The 18,210-nt window shown below is 32.4% G+C and overlaps 1 protein-coding gene across 1 annotated transcript in view; it reads right to left on the reverse strand.

Annotated features, from left to right (window-relative positions):
* Nucleotides 1–18,210, reverse strand: part of DPYD (dihydropyrimidine dehydrogenase) — a 1,041,936-nt gene that overhangs the window by 884,924 nt on the left and 138,802 nt on the right. Inside the window, exon 3 of the mRNA XM_007485012.3 lies at nucleotides 9,084–9,166. Coding sequence (XP_007485074.2) covers nucleotides 9,084–9,166 — 83 coding nt within the window. The remainder of the gene's footprint in view (nucleotides 1–9,083; nucleotides 9,167–18,210) is intronic.

Genomic DNA, 18,210 nt, shown 5'->3' on the forward strand with positions numbered 1-18,210 from the left:
GTTTTAGGCACAAGTCTGACAGGAAAAAAAAATGGAAATTGGAAATCAGATTGTTGAGGTACCCAGTGTAGACAGCTTTCTCAAGTTTACTGGAGATGTGAGAAGACAGATGAGATGCTACTATTAGGAACAACATTTGGATCAAATGAAGCCAATAGATGGGGAGATATTAAAAATTAAATTATAATTAGGGATGAGATGATGTAAGGGTAATGTTCTGGAGATGAAATATGCATTTAAAGGGGTTGGCTTTGGAGAAAGGAATGGTCCTTTGAGACAGGAGCTAAAAGGAAGGTGTGATATGAGATAAAGAAGAAAAGGAGAGAAGAGAGAACACCTAGAAAGTGTCTTCAATTATGAGGCTAGACACTTTGTAAAAAGGACCAGGGGGACCTGGCTAAGTGGATGGAGATAGATCCAGGTCTGGAAATGGGAGATACTGGATTCAGATGCTTCCTAACTGTGTGACCCCCAAATAAGTCACTTAACTCTAATTACCTAGCCTTTACTGCTCTTTTGCCTTGGAATCAATAACTAGTAATAATTCTAAGATTGAAAGTAAAGATTTAAAAAAAGAGTTTAAAGGGAAGGGTGATATGGGAAGTGTGAGAATTAAAATTAATATACAATAACTCAAGTATTATATTTATAAGATTAAGCTGTGAGAAAGGAAAAAAGGAAGAGGGAGGAGTTACAACAAACTTATGACCAGTCACGTGACCATGCAAACATGAGGATTGGGGGGGGGATGCTTGGAGATACAACAGGAATTCTGGGAAATGTAGTTCTTGGGTTCAAGATTTTCCAACTATACATAAGTTTGAGACATGAGAAAGGGTAGTATGGTCATTATGGAGAATTAGAGTAGTTCAATTAAGTGGCAATAGAATGACTAGCTTGCTACAGTGAGGATTCAACTGAGATTAGATAACATAAATTGTTAAAGCACCCAGTATGCACAGTCTTATGCTTTTCTGATACATTTTTTAGCATCACAATAACTGAAATGAAAGTGGAAGATAATGGGAATGATTCAGTGTTGGGTTATTGGAAAGCATTTGATGGTTCTTCATCCCCTATCAATCGAATTATTTCAATAGCCTATTAAATCAGGTTCTTTGCCTCCAGAAAATTTCTTCTTTAACCCATCCAGCAAAAAGTTGCTAAACTGATATTCCTAACTCTTAGTTTTGACCACACTATTCACTCTACCTTCCTACCTCTGACCTTGATGACATAGAGTCAAGACCATGACCCTAGTCCCTTAGACTAGAAGTCATCCTAGAGTCTCCTTCCTCCAATATGACAACTGACCTCCCTGACTTTCTTTAAGTCCCAAATAAGATTTTATCTTCTACATGAAATCTCTTTAATTATTTCTTATTTATCCTGCATATATCTTGCTTTGTATACATTTGTTTCTATCTCATCTTCCCCCTAAGACTGTAAGCTTCTTGAGGCCAAATGCCATTGTTTGCTTCTTTTTGTGTTCTTAGTAATTAGCACAGTGCCTAGAATAAGAAAAGCCATTTGATAAATATTGTTTGATTGGTTCCCTGTTGCTTCTGTAATAAAATACAGACTCCTTTGCCTAGCATTCAAATCTTCCCACAATCTAGTACACGCCTTCCTTTCCAGTCATATTTCTCAATAAATTCCCTCTCCTTTTTCCACTTAGAAATATTAAGAAGGCATTTTAAAATTATCCCAGGCTGAAGACTTTGAACAAATCTTGAAAAAAACAAACCTTATCAATCTTTCTTTAACTATCAATTACTAAACAAATTCTCTTTCTCCTCTCTCTACATTAGCCCAGAAAAGAACTGCTTCCTTAAGTAATTACCTTTTTTCCCTATGTCCTAAAGGGATTAGGGTAATGATCAAAAAGAAATTTCAAAGTTTCACATAGAATTCTCTTTCTGTGTTCTGCTTAGAAATTCTCTCTATTTCTCTCTGTCTCATTTCCCATGTCTTTCTCTGTTTAAGTTCAGAATAAAACAAAGCATTAAAAAGCCCAATATTGAAGTTTTTGAGGATAATTGCATTGTGTTGAAATATTTCAAATTATTTGAATGGGTTCTGCTATGGGAATTTTTTAAATTTCTTTTTTTATTTCTCCTGAAACCTTTGGTTACTATTACCCTCACCTGACCAAAACCTGTCCCAAGGGATGTAATAATTTACCAAGAGCCTTAAATATTCTTTAGATAAGAATTCAGAGGAAGAATCTCAACTGTTCCTGCCTCCTGGGTGACATGTAAATCCTCCTCCTCCATGAGTCTAATTGTGGATTCTTTAAATGTAGTTTTATCTGTAGCCTGATTTAGTTTAAGAATTGTTTGATGAAGTGTGCCTCCTTAGAGGATGGATGAGATTATGACTCCATTTAACTAAATTTGTTCAACTTTTATGACACGGAAGGAAGTACAAGATTATGTATCTGCCTTCTCTTTCATTTCCATGGTCTTTGAGGAATGGACATGATTGTAAAATGTGAATGATTATTTCTCTGTCACTCCGATATAATTTCCCACAAGAAACTATTTTAGAATTATTATAATTGTTTAAGTTTTCTCTGAAGTTTGAATTTATGCTCAAGCACAATAATAATATCTAGTTTGGGGTTTATTTTTTTTCTCCCTATAATGTCTACAGAGTGGTAAATATATATTTAGCAGTGGCCACTGAACATATGAACTCAGGGAGATATTTCTCCCATTACAATTCTTTATCTCTAAAAAGCAATTGCTATCAGCACTGAGGTAGAGTATTAGTAAATGGTTACTTATAAGTGTAAATGAGGACACATAGTTTCCAAAGGGAGCATAACTATTACAGAACTCAGAGAGCCAGATTTCTCCCATATGAATAATAGCAACACCGACCCAAGGGAGAAAAACTTCTTATGAGATGAAAGTCCATGATTTCAGCAGAAAACCAGTTTTCACTAATTTAAGTACCTTGTGAGAAGTGATTTTACTTTATCTTTTTTTTATTTCCAGTGCTTATCCTAATGTCTCACACTTAGTAGTCACTGACTAAATAGTTGTCTATTTGAATCAAATGAATTTGAACAAGTTTAATAACAAACAAAAAACATATGCAAAATGTGTGATTTTGAAGCTCTTGCTTTTTTAAGGAATTATTTGGTCCATTCCTATAGAAATCTCTAAGTCTTCCAAAAAGCTAATGCAAGAAGTAGGTATATCTCTTTTAAAATTGGTTAACCATAATCACAAAAAAGTGTTTGAGTGTCTGTAGTGCTATTTTTCTGGATTCTATGCAAAAAGCAAAATCCTAAAGGGCAATGACTAAAAGTATCGATATCTATCTGTTGACAATCAATTTTCCCCTCAAATATACTGGACCCTTTTCTAGTACCTCTGAATACATGAACATATAAAGGTCCTTTTTTATTCCTTTCCTTTAGCATATTTGATATTCAAAATATAATTTTCTTTCTTATTTCCTTAATGATATACAAACTTTTAAAAATATTAGTTCTTGTCTCTAAATCTAGGTCTGTCTCAGAATGCATTCATCTGAATGCCAGCTTCAGCTGTTTTATTGGGATTAAGGAATCTAAATAGACAAGAGATATGTGTTTACAATTAAAATTAAAATTAAAACACAATTAAGGGATAATGCAAGGGAGTTTAAAGCAACTAGCAGTCTGGCCCAGAGTGAAAGGTTCATGAGGCTAAGTATCAAAAGAGATGGATAAAAGGTTATGCCTTCAAGTGGATACAAGAAAGGGTCTAAACTTAGTAATAATAATTTTAAAAAAATCAATTTCCTTAAGGAAAAGAAAATACATTATTAAAGCCCTTAGCTTTTAAAAACTGAAATTTTAACTTCTTTTATATTTCTGAATTTTCTAAAATCTGTTTTTAGCAAGTCATCTTTTGATATGGTGTATGTGTATATATATATATATATATATATATATATATATGTATGTATGTTTATGTCATAAATCTAGTCCTGTGCCTTGAAAAATACAATATTAGACAGAGGTCTAAAAGGAAAAAAAAAAAACCCAGCCTAGATAGATGTAGCACATACCTAAAGAGGCTCTTCAACTCAATATCACCATCTAGTGCTAGGAACCTTGAATCATCCACAGGGTCAGCCAGAGGCTAAATCAAAGCTCTGAGAGGATAGATCTAGTTAATTCACCCTTGCCAAAACTTGAATATATGTGTATATACATACATATATATGTATGTGTATATATATTTGCTAGAAAACATTTTCTTCTTTCAGTTTATATCTAAAATTTTAACATTTCAAGGGTTTTTTTCTTTTGTTTTTGACAACCCATAACTGTGCTCCAGTTCCATTCAAAGCCTAAGAGGCCAATAGAGAGTATTATTGGATCATAGGTTTGGAGATGAAAAGTACTTGGAGGTAGACGTCACTTTAGAAACAAGAAACCTGATGAATATAGAGATCAAATGATTTGTTCATGATCATGCAATTAGTAAGTATCATCAAGATTTGTACCCAGATCTTTCTTATTCCAAGTTCAGCACTCTGATCTACCACCCAGATGGTTCCATTTTTATAGAAGGTACTTTTGCTAATAAAGATTAAAATTCTTTCTGCTTTTCTTAGTGAATCATTGTTTTATTTTTCCCATTTAATGTACCAGGCAGCTGAGGTACTAGAAAGAGAGATGAACTTGGAATCTAGAGATCTGACTTTGAATGATTTCTCAGTAATTGCTAGCTCTATGTCCAAGGATATGTTGCTTAACATTGACGAACCTCATTCAATTTTATTTGAGGAAAAGGAATAATAAATAAAGGAAAATAATTATAAACCTTAAAGATCCACATAAGTATAAATCATCATCATCACTTAATGGTTGCTGCTATGATTTTTCTATTGTGAATATATGAAAAGTAAACATGAATTCTAAATTCATTGCTACAAGTTCTTGAGTCAGAAATTTAACTCACTTTTTTCTTCTATTTTGTGGTAGAATAAAAAAAAAAAACACCTCAGCATTGTTCTGTTCTGTTGTTTTGGCTTTTGTTTTTTACAATAGCCTTTGTCTGATATAAGATGGTCCCCTCCCTTAACTTTATCTCTCATTACACTCATTCTTGGGAATCTCCTTCTTCCCATCTGCAATTTTCAAATTGGAAATATCCACCAATTAAACTGATTTTAAGCTCCATGGCTGTGAAAAAGAACCAAGAAATAGCCCTTCTTCGGAATTTCCTATAACCATTTGGAATTTTCAAACTAAAATCATCCACCCGTAGATAATTTTAACCTCTGTGGATGTGAGAGAATGAAAATGTGGTTCTCTTCTCCACTAACCACTTTCACCAAAGAATTTAAGGATTACAGAAAGTCCATCAGGATTGATATTGCAGAATTGAATAGTAACTCTTCCTAAACCATCAAGACCCCCTCTGCTCTGGCCAAACTGGCAGATAATCATACTCAACACCAAGATCTAATGACTCCTTTGTATTTGAAGATAACATTATATACATTTCCCTTGATTTACATGATCTCACTCTCCTCTTTCTTGCTCTTGTTACTTTGATCATATAGTTTGCCCTAAAGTTATTAAGTACCTTTAAGAGAAGCAAAATGTGTTCATGATAAAGATCCTGGGACTACTGCTATTTAGTATAATTGGTCTATTTACTTCTTTGGTTTTAATCACTAAGTAGATGCAAAAGACTAGTACATAATCCTAACATTTTTCTCTCATATGTCAATACCACTAGAAAATATTTAAATGTCCACAGTATTGTATCTAGAATGTATAAGGTTCTAAAGGACTTCAAAGAAGAATAATGACAATTAATCAATTAGGTATCAATAAGTGCAGAAGAAATTTCTTGGCACTGTGAATAAATACATATATTTCATGGATTTTCATTTATTCTGTTTTCTATTTTAAATGGTTTTCTATTTCTTTTCTCATTTTCTGATAGGCACAAGAACTCAAAATTATTGTTGGTTAATCAATATTTATTTATTCATCACTTAAATGGTTCATTACTTACCTTTTTTGGTATTATTAGAATTATTGCATCATATGGTTTTAGACTTGGAAGAGTATGTAGAAAAGGTATGAAGTGCAGAAATGAATTTTTCATATTGGAACAAAATCCTTGAAAGCAAGCTTTTTTTTTCCCCAATAATTGTATTTGAGTTAGGATAATACTTCGTTAATGATGGGCAATTAACAAATGCTCCTTAAGTGACTGATGAATGATGAAGAATCTTTTCTTCATTTTCCCTTGAAGAGTCAATATGTTTCTTAGTAAATATTTCCAGTGATACAGAACACACTAATTGAAAGCAAACAATTACACGGACCTAATACCCAAAAAGTGCATTCTCTTGTTGTTACTGCAGCAACTGTAGTTGTTTGCCTGTACCTGTAATTTCATGTGGAAATCCCCTTCACAATTAAAAAAAACCCTATACAAAGAGATTTTCGGACGTAGTTTTACAAGATATTAGAAAATAGAACCCAAGAATCAAAGAATATAAAAGTTAGGATGTCATTGGCATTATAAACACATTAAATTTTCCATTACACAGAATTTTCCTAATAGGGACTATTGATAATGATGATAATGATGATGATGATGATGATGATGATGATGATGATGATGATGATGATGATGATAATTTAAGTGGTTCTGGTGATGAAGGTGATGATTTAAAGCACTTTAATTTTTAATAGATTTTTTTTCAATTATCTCACTTAGCACTCAAAATAATCCTGGGAGGCAGGTATTAGTGTTATGTCAATTTTATAGTTGAAAAAAACTGATGTAAATAGAGGTTAAATGACCTATTCAGGGTCCTAGAGACAGTAAATTTCAGAAGTACGAAGTAGGAATATAGGATTTGAACTCTTCCTGACTCCTAGTCCAATGCTCTATAAACTGCTTTGACTTCTACTCCATGTTCTCTATCCCTTTGCCTTCTTGTATATTTTATAGTTCATGAAAATTCTCATATAAACAGCAATATTAGGAATTAATAAAACAAAAACATAAGTATCCAATGTATTTTAAAATTGCATATTATATTAAGGATGTCTGAATTGTGTGCTAATTTGACTTATCTTGACCTCTGCTTTTGCCAGTAATGAAAATAACTGAGGAAGCTGTAACCATCATTTAACTATAGATCTGATGTTGGAGTTTTTCCATAATAGAACCTATTTGGAGAAAAGATGATAAAAGGTACCTCCTTTGCAAAATGGTTTAAAATAGTTAAAGAAATAAAGAAATATGAAAAAGACTAATCCCTATATACCCCTTGGGGTGCATGAATTTTTCCCCAGATGTCATATACCCTGCTTCTATTGATTTTTCCTTCTTCATTCTTCTCTCATTTAAATCCATTACCCAAAATTATGTTTCTCAACAATCATTTTCTTGGAAGAACTTTAATTCTTCTTTTCAAAGCCTAAATGGCAGCATTCCCCTTGGCTTTTGTCAGTCTGAATTTGTAATTGGGTGATTGGGTTATATAGAGACATTAGGAGATAAACAGAGGATGACTAGTTTCCTATAATAAAATGTGTTTATTCAATTTTACTCTGAAGGTTACAAATACACAGAAATTGAATATTGAAAAATAAAATGTAATTTTTCTTATTAATCAATGATATAATTATATCTTATGCTGATTCTAGATTCTTTTCTTTTTTTAGCAAACTTTATCTAAATGTGGATGTGCCTTTCATTCAAAGATACAGTTTTATTTCTATGTTCAGGTTTACTTTTTTTTAATTACTAAAGATATTAATAATAAAATAGGTTCACTTGCTCCAGCTGGTAATTCCTTACTACAAGCAATATATTATTCCTCTTTTTGTGACATCATAATCATCTATATAGAAAGTACCATGTATCTTTGTGTAGAAGCTACTGTTTCCATTAAATTTAATTACCTCCCCCTGTGGTTTTAAATAGAAGTGGCTTCAAAATGAGGGCAGCTTCTATTAAATTTAATTACTTTCCCCTGCTGCTTCCATGGTAAAAGGGAGGTTACTAAACGAGGGCAGCTTCTAAACTAAGGTATATGGTAACTGTGTAAGGCCTTAAAAGGAATAGAGGCTGAACTACTTCACTGGGCATTGTTAGATAATCCTTTCTTCTATTTTTTAAATTTACATTTCTTCTTTAACCTCAGAGCATTAAAAGGGAGAAAAAAAAGGTTAGGAAGCTGGATGTACTTTTTAAAATCAACATCAATTCTTCACACTAAATATAGGTAAACAAACATTTATAAACATTTTGAAAATAATTGTATAATATTTCAAGAAGAGAACTTTAAAAAAAAGAATCATTTTTGTTTTATTTTCTAAGGTTGAGTAATGAGTTTTATTCCAAACCCATTTAAAGTGTCTCATACACTTATCTTCTTGAGTCTAATCAACCATTATGTTTTTAAATAGTTCACTGAAATTTTTTAGAAAATTTTTCAAGTTCAGAAGAAATGTCATGACATTTACCATAAAATAATCTTATTTTAAAACTTTTTTCTCTGAAAATGCATCAGTGCCATTATGAAATTCTATATGTATAAATAAGACTACAAATATTGTTAAAATTAGATAAAAATTATAATTTTATAAGGAGAAAAAATATTTTTTCAGTATTTGAGTATAATCCCATTTAAGCCTAGCAGTAGAAATGCACAGATCACTATTTTTAAAAAATTAAACCTAAATTAATAAGACATGCCAAGTCATTTAGAACCCCATTATACAATTCTTCCAACACAGACAGAATTTAGATGAACAATATTTTCATTCATTTACACAGTTTAGTATAAATATAAAACAAGACACCCCTAAAGCATTTTAAGTCACAAATTAAACATTTACATTTTTTACTGTGCAGTGAGGCTGAACATTTATGCAGCTTCAAAACCAAAGTGGAGCCTCAAGGGAAGCCTCTCCACTGACAAATTAATACCTTAGAGAACAGAGCTGAATGGTGGCAATGAACTCATTTGTTCCCCCAATAATGAAGAATGACTTTTTCTTTACCACATCTGTGACTGTTGCTATGGTGACCCAGACTTACCTCATTGCTTCTCGAAGAGCTCCTCGCTCACCAAGAGTCGTGTGCTTGATGTCATCAAAATTATTTTCTAGTTTTGGACAGGCCTATAATACATAAAAGCATGGCATTAATTCCTCTAACATTCTGAAGGGAAAGGATCTATATGCTTCTATCTGCAAATATAATTAATAATATTGATTATTAATTTCTACAATTTATGCACACTTTTTAATTGAATAGGATCCATTAGAATTGACACTGAACTCAGTTACCAAATGGCCTATGATATAGTTGTCTTGGAAATTTTTATAAATGTTCCAGAATGTGGTAGAGAGGATGAATATTTTTAAGTGGAAGAATTTTTAATAATAACAGATTTTTTTTCATATAAACTAAATTTGAAATGTCATTTTATATGAAAGAAAAATCAATAGAATATCTTAGATTTAAAAATAACAATATTTTCATTTCTATATCCACCTCATATTGAGATCTAAACACATATGTCTAGAAAGCAGATAAGAGAGAGCCACCTGAACAAACTTTCCCAACATTTCCCTCCAAACAACTTTAAAATAATGTCTCAAAATAAACTCTAGAGTAGTAAATCCAACAAAATGTCAGAGTTAGGTATGTTTTCATCAACGACAAGTTAGGAAGTCAGCAAGAAAAGTCTATGACACTGGAATAGCAGCTGGTCAGAAGCAGATGTAGAGAGTACTGGAGGCAACTGTGATAGCTACAGCAATAGCACCTTCAGGAGCTTGTAGACCAGAGGTTTATGGAATTTAGACAACTAGTTAGAAAGAGATTAAAGGGGACCTTTGCTGGCACTGAGTGTCACTGACACAGATTGGTAACTCTACTACCCATATGTATTTCTGGGTTATAGTCCCAAGAAGAAAAGAAGCACTTCTCATTGGTCAAAAGGGAACAGGGGCTCTAATCACTACCAAAACAGAGAGAAGAATTAGCTTTTGCAACTATAGGAGAATTGAGAACCTGGTCATAGTTCCATGGCAAAGAAGAGCATTATTACTTGAAGCTGCAGAGGGAATCTTGTGAGTAAAGACCAGAGCTCAGACCAGGAAAGCAGTGATAACACCCTTTTTTCCGATTATACCTGCCTAGAAGCACAAACATAATGTAGATCACCCTCCCCCCCCCAGAAATAGTTCTGAAAACATTCCACACAGAAAAGCCTTAAACTTAGGGCAATATTTCTCATATTTCTCACTTCCAGATGGGAGAGCCCAACTTTAACATAAAGTTTAAAATCAAGATATAGGCTAGGAAATGAGCAAACAACAAGAAAGTAACTGAACATGCAAAGCTACTATGGTGAAAGGGAAGCCCAAAGCATAAATTCAGAAGACAACAATGTGAAAACCCCTAAAACTAAAGTCTCAAAGAAAAAAATTCTAATTGGACATAAGCACAAAAAGAATTCCTGAAAAGGTTAAAGAAAAAAGATGAGTAATAAAGGAAAAAATCAGGAAAAGAAATGAGAGTAATTCAAGAAAATTATGAAAAGAAAATTAAAAGTTTGGTAAGAGGCACTCAAAAAATATCAAAGAAAATAACACCTTAAAAACTAGAACTAAGTAGAAATAGATGTATGAAAACTCACTGAAGGAAATAATTCCATAAAAATTAGAATTGGGCAACTAGAAGCTACTGACTCCATGAGATAGAGTCATGAGACTGAGTCAATTTTTTTTAAAAGTCCAAACAAATTTGGAAAAACTGAAGAAAATTTAAAACATCTCTTAGACAATAAAGTAATATCAAAATGTTTGGAGCAAGTTCTTCTGATAAAGAAATATGTTTTTAAATTTGAAAGGAACTAAGTAAAATTTATAAAAATAAGAGTTGTTCCCCAATTGATATATTGTCAACAGATATAAAGAGGCAGATTTCAAAAGAAGAAATCAAAACTACATAGAATCACATAAAAATGCTCCAAATTACTTGATTAGAAAAATGTTAATTAAAACAATTCTAAGGGAACACCTCAAATATATCAAAAAGATTAATATGGGAAAGGATAAGAAAAAAGGTACCTTAATAAGCTTTTGGTGGAGTTATGACTTGGTTCAAAAATTTTGGAGAACAATTTGGGACCATGTTCAAAAAGGCTATGAAACTGTACATACTTTTGGACTCAGCAATATGCCAATAGGTCTCTATTCCAAAAACAAAGATCAAAGAAAAAAAGGCTTATATGATAAAAAATATTTATAGAAGCTTTTTTTGTGGTGACAAAGCATTGCAAACTGAGAGGATGCTCATTAATTGGGGAATGGCTGAATAATTTATGGCATATGATTGTGATGGAGTACTATTGTACCACAAGAAACGAAGAGGAGAATAATTTCAGGAAAGTAGACCAAGTCTTGTATGAACTAATATAAAGTGAAGTGAGAAAAACCAGGAAATCACTCTACACAATATCAGCAAGAATGTAATGATGATCAGCAGTGAAAGACAGCTACTCTGATAAATGCAATGATCCAAGACAAATTCCAGAAAACTCATGATGAAAAATTCTATCTACCTCCAGTGAAAGAACAAATAAACTCAGAGTACAAAACAGAGCATACTGTTCATTACATATATTTTGCTTTATTTTTGTTTTATCTTGAAATAGCTAACATTGAATTATGTTATTTTTGTTTTATCTTGAAATAGCTAACATTGAATTATGTTTCACATGATTTCACATATATAAATGATGACAAATTCCTTTCTTTTTCAGTGTTGGTAGAATTGAATGGAAGGAAAAGAATTTGGAATTCAAAATAAAAAATGTTAAAATAATAAATGTTTATTTAAATGCCTATACCTATAAATTCCATAAAGGCAATGAACTATCCAATGACTAAGAAAATGACAGAAAATGATCATTTTGAATTAAGAAAAACTCATAAAAATTATCTAATTAAAGTTTAAAATGAAATTTATAAAATGAAAATTTAAATGAACATTTTAGACACTCGTAAAGATTAATCCACTTCTCAAAATGTAACTCATTTTCCTGTTGAAAGTTGATATTAAGGGAAAAAGTTATCAATCACAAACACCTTAAAGTAATCTTCCATTTATCATTTGGACAATTTCCATTTTTAAACCACTTTTCAGGAATACTAAATTGAATTTATCTAATGAATCTTTAAAAAGTATTTTTCGGGGGCAGCTGGGTAGCTCAGTGGATTGAGAGCCAGGCCTAGAGACGGGAGGTCCTACGTTCAAATCTGGCCTCAGACACTTCCCAGCTGTGTGACCCTGGGCAAGTCACTTGACCCCCATTGCCTAGCCCTTACCACTCTTCTGCCTTGACTCCAAGATGGAAGGTAAGGGTTTTTATTTAAAAAAAAAATAAAAATAAAATAAAAAGTATTTTTCCAATTTGCAATTTAATATGATGTTAAGTTTGATATTTACTTTTATCCTGCCCAAAGTTGAGAAAATAATATGAGTTTAATGTTTTTAAGGTAAATATGTAATCTATGTTCTTTTTAACTGAATATTACTATATATTAGATTTTATGTGCTAGTTAATTCTTTAAACTAGTATAAAGTCACTAAATTTAATGAAAATATTCATAGAATAGGCAATTGTTTGAATTAAAATTTAATATTACTTTACTGTAGAGAAAAGAACACAAATTTTGGTGTCAGAAAACTGACATTTAAATCCCCATTCTTCTATTTATTAGCTATGTGATTCTAAACATATTATTTCACCCTTCTATGTCTCAATTTTCAAATCTGTAAGACACAGAAAGCAATCTCTAAAGTACTTCTTATATGGTTTTTATAAAATAGTTAATTCTATAAGGAACAAAAGGGATGATGAATACAAAGACCTTAATGCATTAAAAATTGCTGTGCATGTCTTCTTTTATTGTTGAGTTCCTTCTTTTTTTTTTAAACCCTTACCTTCCGTCTTGGAGTCAATACTATGTATTGACTCCAAGGCAGAAGAGTGGTAAGGGCTAGGCAATGGGGGTCAAGTGACTTGCCCAGGGTACACAGCTGGGAAGTGTCTGAGGCCAGATTTGAACCTAGGACTTCCCATCTCTAGGGCTGACTCTCAATCCACTGAGCCACCCAGCTGCCCCCTTGAGTTCCTTCTATTCAAGGCTTGTGAATCAACCTACATGGCTTTTGAAAAGACCCTACGTACAAAATGTCTTTCTAGTTCTGTATTTGCCTCAATTAAAACTATTGTTAATATTAATCTCAGAATGGAAAGTTTCTTTGAAAGGACCAAAATGGATTGAAAGAGGAAGAGGAGGAGGAGGAACCAAGATGGTGGAGTAGCAACATTTAAGGTTGAAATTTCGTTGAGAGTCTTCTTGAACCAACCTTAAAGTAGCACCTCAGAATGAATACAGGAGTCACAAAATGAACAAAGGGACTGAGTGAAGTAACTCTCCTACAAAAAACAACTTGAAAGGTAGGAAGAGAAGGTCTATTTCATGGGGTTAAGAGGGGAGCCAGAAGTAAAATCATCTGCGGAGGAGTGCATGCCCACCTCACCCCTCACCTACTATTCCAGGTTCTGAACCTAGGCATGTCAACTTTGAGACATGGGACCACTACCCAAAGCCAACAGCAGAACTGACATTTACCCCTTGAAGTTTCAAGCCCTAACCTGCAGTGAGGGCCCCCAGTCCATGGTGCCTGCATGTCAAAGCCTGCAGTGAAACCCAAAGCTCCATGGAAGGGCAATCCACAGTACACCAGATGGTATAAGCCCAGAATGAGGCTCAGAACTTCTGCCTAAGCAAAAAATGAAGACCCAAACCCCAGAGCAACCCCAGTCCAAGGCAGTCCAAAGAATTTGTCATTAGTGACTGCAATGATCATAGTTCTTCCAAAAGATGTCTTTACAATGTTGTTGTCATTGTATATATTTTTTCTTTTTTCTACTCACTTTACTGGGCACCAGTTCATAAAAGTTTTTTAGGTTTCTCTGAAATCATCACTTTCATCAATTTTATGGCACAAAAGTAAGCCATTATTTTCACATACAACAATATTTTTAGCCCGACTGATGCTCCCTTGTTAGTTTCCAGTTATGTGCCAATGTCCTGCTATAAATGCTTCAGTATATGCAGGTCTCTTTCCCTTTTCTTTGATCTCCTTGATATATAAGCAGAATAATGGCATCACTATTTCAAGGGATATGGATAGTTTAGTGATGTTGGGGTCAGAGTTCCAAATTGCTTTCCAGAATAATTGGGACAACTCACAATTTTTCTCCAATACATTAGTGTGCATGTTCCCACAAATTCACCAACAGTTGTCATTTTAATTTTTTTGTTACTTTTGAAAATCTGAGAGCTATAAGATTGGATCTTAGAGTTCCCTTTCATTTGAAGTCTTCTACTTTTTAATGATTTGGAGATTTTTTATCTTCAGAGCTACTGATAGATTAATTTCTTTGTAATTGATTTCATATCCTTTATCCATTTATCAATAGGGAAAGATTGCCAGTGTTCTATCTGCTGTGCATGATAACTTGGTAACATTTTGTTTAACTATTTTTTTCGAGGAGCATGTCATCACCTATTTGCAGTATAAATATTGGGTGAGTAATTAGGAAGAGATATAAATTTTTAAAATGAGCATCAAAAATTTTTTTAAGTATTTCTCTATAAACTATTTCCTCTGAGAGAAAACACAAACAATTCCTGACATGAGGTACATGTTTTTATTTTTCTTGCAAAGACACAGACTCAGTATGATAGAACTTAAAATAAATGTAAATAATTATACAATAGTAAATTTTGTTCAAGATCTTAACCTTATGCTATATTTCTTATGTTCTTAACATACTGAATCATTTTTATCATGTTTTATTGTTCCATAAGGTAATCAAATTTGGTTAAAAAGAACCAAAAAAGTTTCCTTACTTAAGGTAAATTTAGAAACTAATTTTATTCATTAAGATTAATTATTTAAAAACAATTAAATTGAGTTAATGGTGCTATCGTGTAGGTAAACAATGCTGTAAAACTGGTGTTAGTTCACTGTTAACACTGGTAATTGCATCTATGATAATTAAATGCAAATTTTTAGTTCTTATAGGTATAAGGTGGTATCTCCAGTGTTTTAATTTGCATTTCTCTCATCAGTAGTAAATGAGACCATTTTTATGAACATTGATAGCTTTGATTTCTTGTAAAAATTGCCTATTCTTATCCTTTCACCACTCTAGAATGACTTATTTTTCTCAATTTGGCTTAGTTCATTATATATTTGACAAATTGGGTCTTTATCAGAGAAATATGCATTTAAACTTTTCTTAGTTTCCTTTTTTATTTTGCTTTTGGTTGCACTAGTTTTGTTTGTATGTGGAAATTTTTTTTTTCATAATTAAAATGATCAGTTTTATTTCTTGTGATCCTCTTTATTCTTGTTTGTTCATAATGTCTAACTTTATCCAGAGATCTAACAACTGCATTTTCCCATGCTCCCCTAATTTAGTTATGATATCACCCTTTAGAGCTAAACCATGTATCCATTTTGACTGTACTTTGGTACATAATCTGAGATGTTGGTTTATACCTATTACCTGCCAAATTTATTTACAGTTCCCAGCTATTTTTTGTTAAGTGGTGAGATCTTACCCCAAAATCTTACATGCTTGGTTTTTTTTATCAAAAATTAGATTCTTGTAGTCAATTGCTACTGTTTATTGTGGGACTATCTAATCTATTAAATTCCCTCAATTCCAAATTGCTTGCCACCACTGTTACACATATTTTTTTGCAAAATAGGTTCTTTTCATTATATTTTGATATCTTTGGGATATAGGCTGAGTAACTGTATTGGCTGCCAATTCCATTTTTTAAACCAGTGACAGCTTGTTTTTATGATACTTCTTTGGGATAGACTTCAAAATCTATAATGCTGAGCCACTTTCCTTCACATTTTAAAACTTAATTCCCTTTTTATACATCATCTTTTGTCCTTTGAGATAAATTTTGCTATTTGATCTACTTCCATAAAGTAATTCTTTGAAAGTTTAGTATTTCATTAAATTAGTACATTATCTCAGGTAGGATTATAATATTTACTTTATTGGTTCAACCTACCCTTGAGATATTAATTTTTCTCTAATTGCCTAGATGCTTTTATTTGTGTAAAATGTGTTTTATAATTCCATTCAGATAGTCCCTGAGTTTGTTTGAAAGTAATATTTTATATTCTGTGAATTTTTTTCCCCTAGTGGAACTTATTATTCCTTGGTGCTGGGTTTTGATGGTTGGGTATATAAATGATGATAATTTATTTTATTTTAAGGCATATCCAGGAACTTACAGAAGTTATTAATTGTTTCATGTAGATTTTTGTTGTTGTTGATACTCTTGCATCATCTTCAGAGAGGAATACTTTAGTTTCATTTTTGCCCATTTTTATTCCTCTATTTTTTTCTTGTCTCGTTGTAACTAGCATTTCTAATATAATACTGAATAACAGTGGTGATGATGGACATCTTTGCTTCACCCCTGATCTTATTGGGAAGACGTCAAGTTTATACCCATTATAGATAATGTTTGCTCTTGGCTTTAGTTAGATACTACTTATATTTTATTTAGTTTATATTTTATTTATTATAAATAAAGAATTTATTCTTATTCTTTCTATTGTTTTATTTTAATTTGGAAAATTTTATTTAATGATTTAATTTAGAATCTTTCTCTATCATTACAAGATTCATGTTCTTTCCCTCCCCTCTCCCCAGCACCCTCCTGTAGCCAATGTGAGATTCCACTGGGTTTTACATGTATCATTGATCAATATTTTCATATAATTGATATTTTGCACTAGGGTGATCATTTAGAGTCTACATCCCCAATAATATCCCCATCGACCCATGTGATATCAAGTAGCTGTTTTTCTTATGTGTTTCTATGCCCACAGTTCTTCCTCTGAATATGGATAGTGTTCTTTCTCATAAATCTCTCAGAATTGTCCCCTATCATTGCATTGCTGCTAGTATAGAAGTCCATTACATTTGATTGTACCACATTGTATCAGTCTTTGTGTACAATAATCTCCTGGCTCTTCTCCTTTCACTCTGCATCAATTCCTAGAGGTTGTTCCAGTTCACTTGGGATTCTTCCAGTTTATTATTCCTTTGAGCACAATAGCATTCCATCACCAACATATACCACAATTTGTTCAGCCATTCCCCAATTGGGGGACATCCCCTCACTTTCCATTTTTTTTTTGTCACCACAAAGAGTGAGGCTATAAATATTTTTGTAGAAGTCTTTCTCCTTATTTCTCTTTGGGGTATAAACCAAGCAGTGGCATGACTGGATCAAAGGGCAGTCAGTCTTTTAAAGCCTTTTGGGTATAGTTCCAAATTGCCATCCAGAATGATTGGATACATTCGCAACTCCAACAGCAATGCATTCATGTCCAAATTTTGCCACATCCCCTCCAACATTTATTACTTTTCTTTCCTGTCGTGTTAGCCAACCTGATAGGTGTGAAGTGGTACCTCAGCGTTGTTTTGATTTGCATTTCTCTAATGAAAAGAGATTTAGAACACTTTTTCATGGGCTTATTGATAGTTTTGATTTTTTTATTTGAAAATTTCCTGTTCATGTCCCTGCCCATTTATCAGTTAGGGAATGGCTTGACTTTTTGTACAATTGATTTAGCTCCTTACATATTTGAGTAATTAGAATTTTGTCAGAGGATTTTGTTATGAAGATTTTTCACAATTTGTTGCTTCCCTTCTAATTCTGGTTGCATTGGTTTTGTTTGTACAAAACCTTTTTAATTTAATGTAACCAAAAATATTTATTTTACATTTTATAATTTTTTCTAACTTTTGTTTGGTCTTAAAATTTTTCCTTTCCCAAAGATCTGACAAATATACTATTCTGTGTTCACCTAATTTACTTGTAGTTTCCCTCTTTATATTCAAGTCATTCATCTATTCTGAGTTTATCTTGGTGTAGGGTGTATCTAGTGTTTTTAACAGGAATGGGTGATATATTTCTCAAATACTTTTCCTTCATATATAGGTATCCCGTCTAGATCACAGGGATTAGGAGTTTAGCTCCTCAGATCTAAAAGATCTACAAAACTTTTGACCTCCCCTTAATACCACTGAAGT

This window comes from Monodelphis domestica, chromosome 2 (assembly GCF_027887165.1).
Source record: "Monodelphis domestica isolate mMonDom1 chromosome 2, mMonDom1.pri, whole genome shotgun sequence".
In the NCBI taxonomy this organism is placed as follows: Eukaryota; Metazoa; Chordata; class Mammalia; order Didelphimorphia; family Didelphidae; genus Monodelphis; species Monodelphis domestica.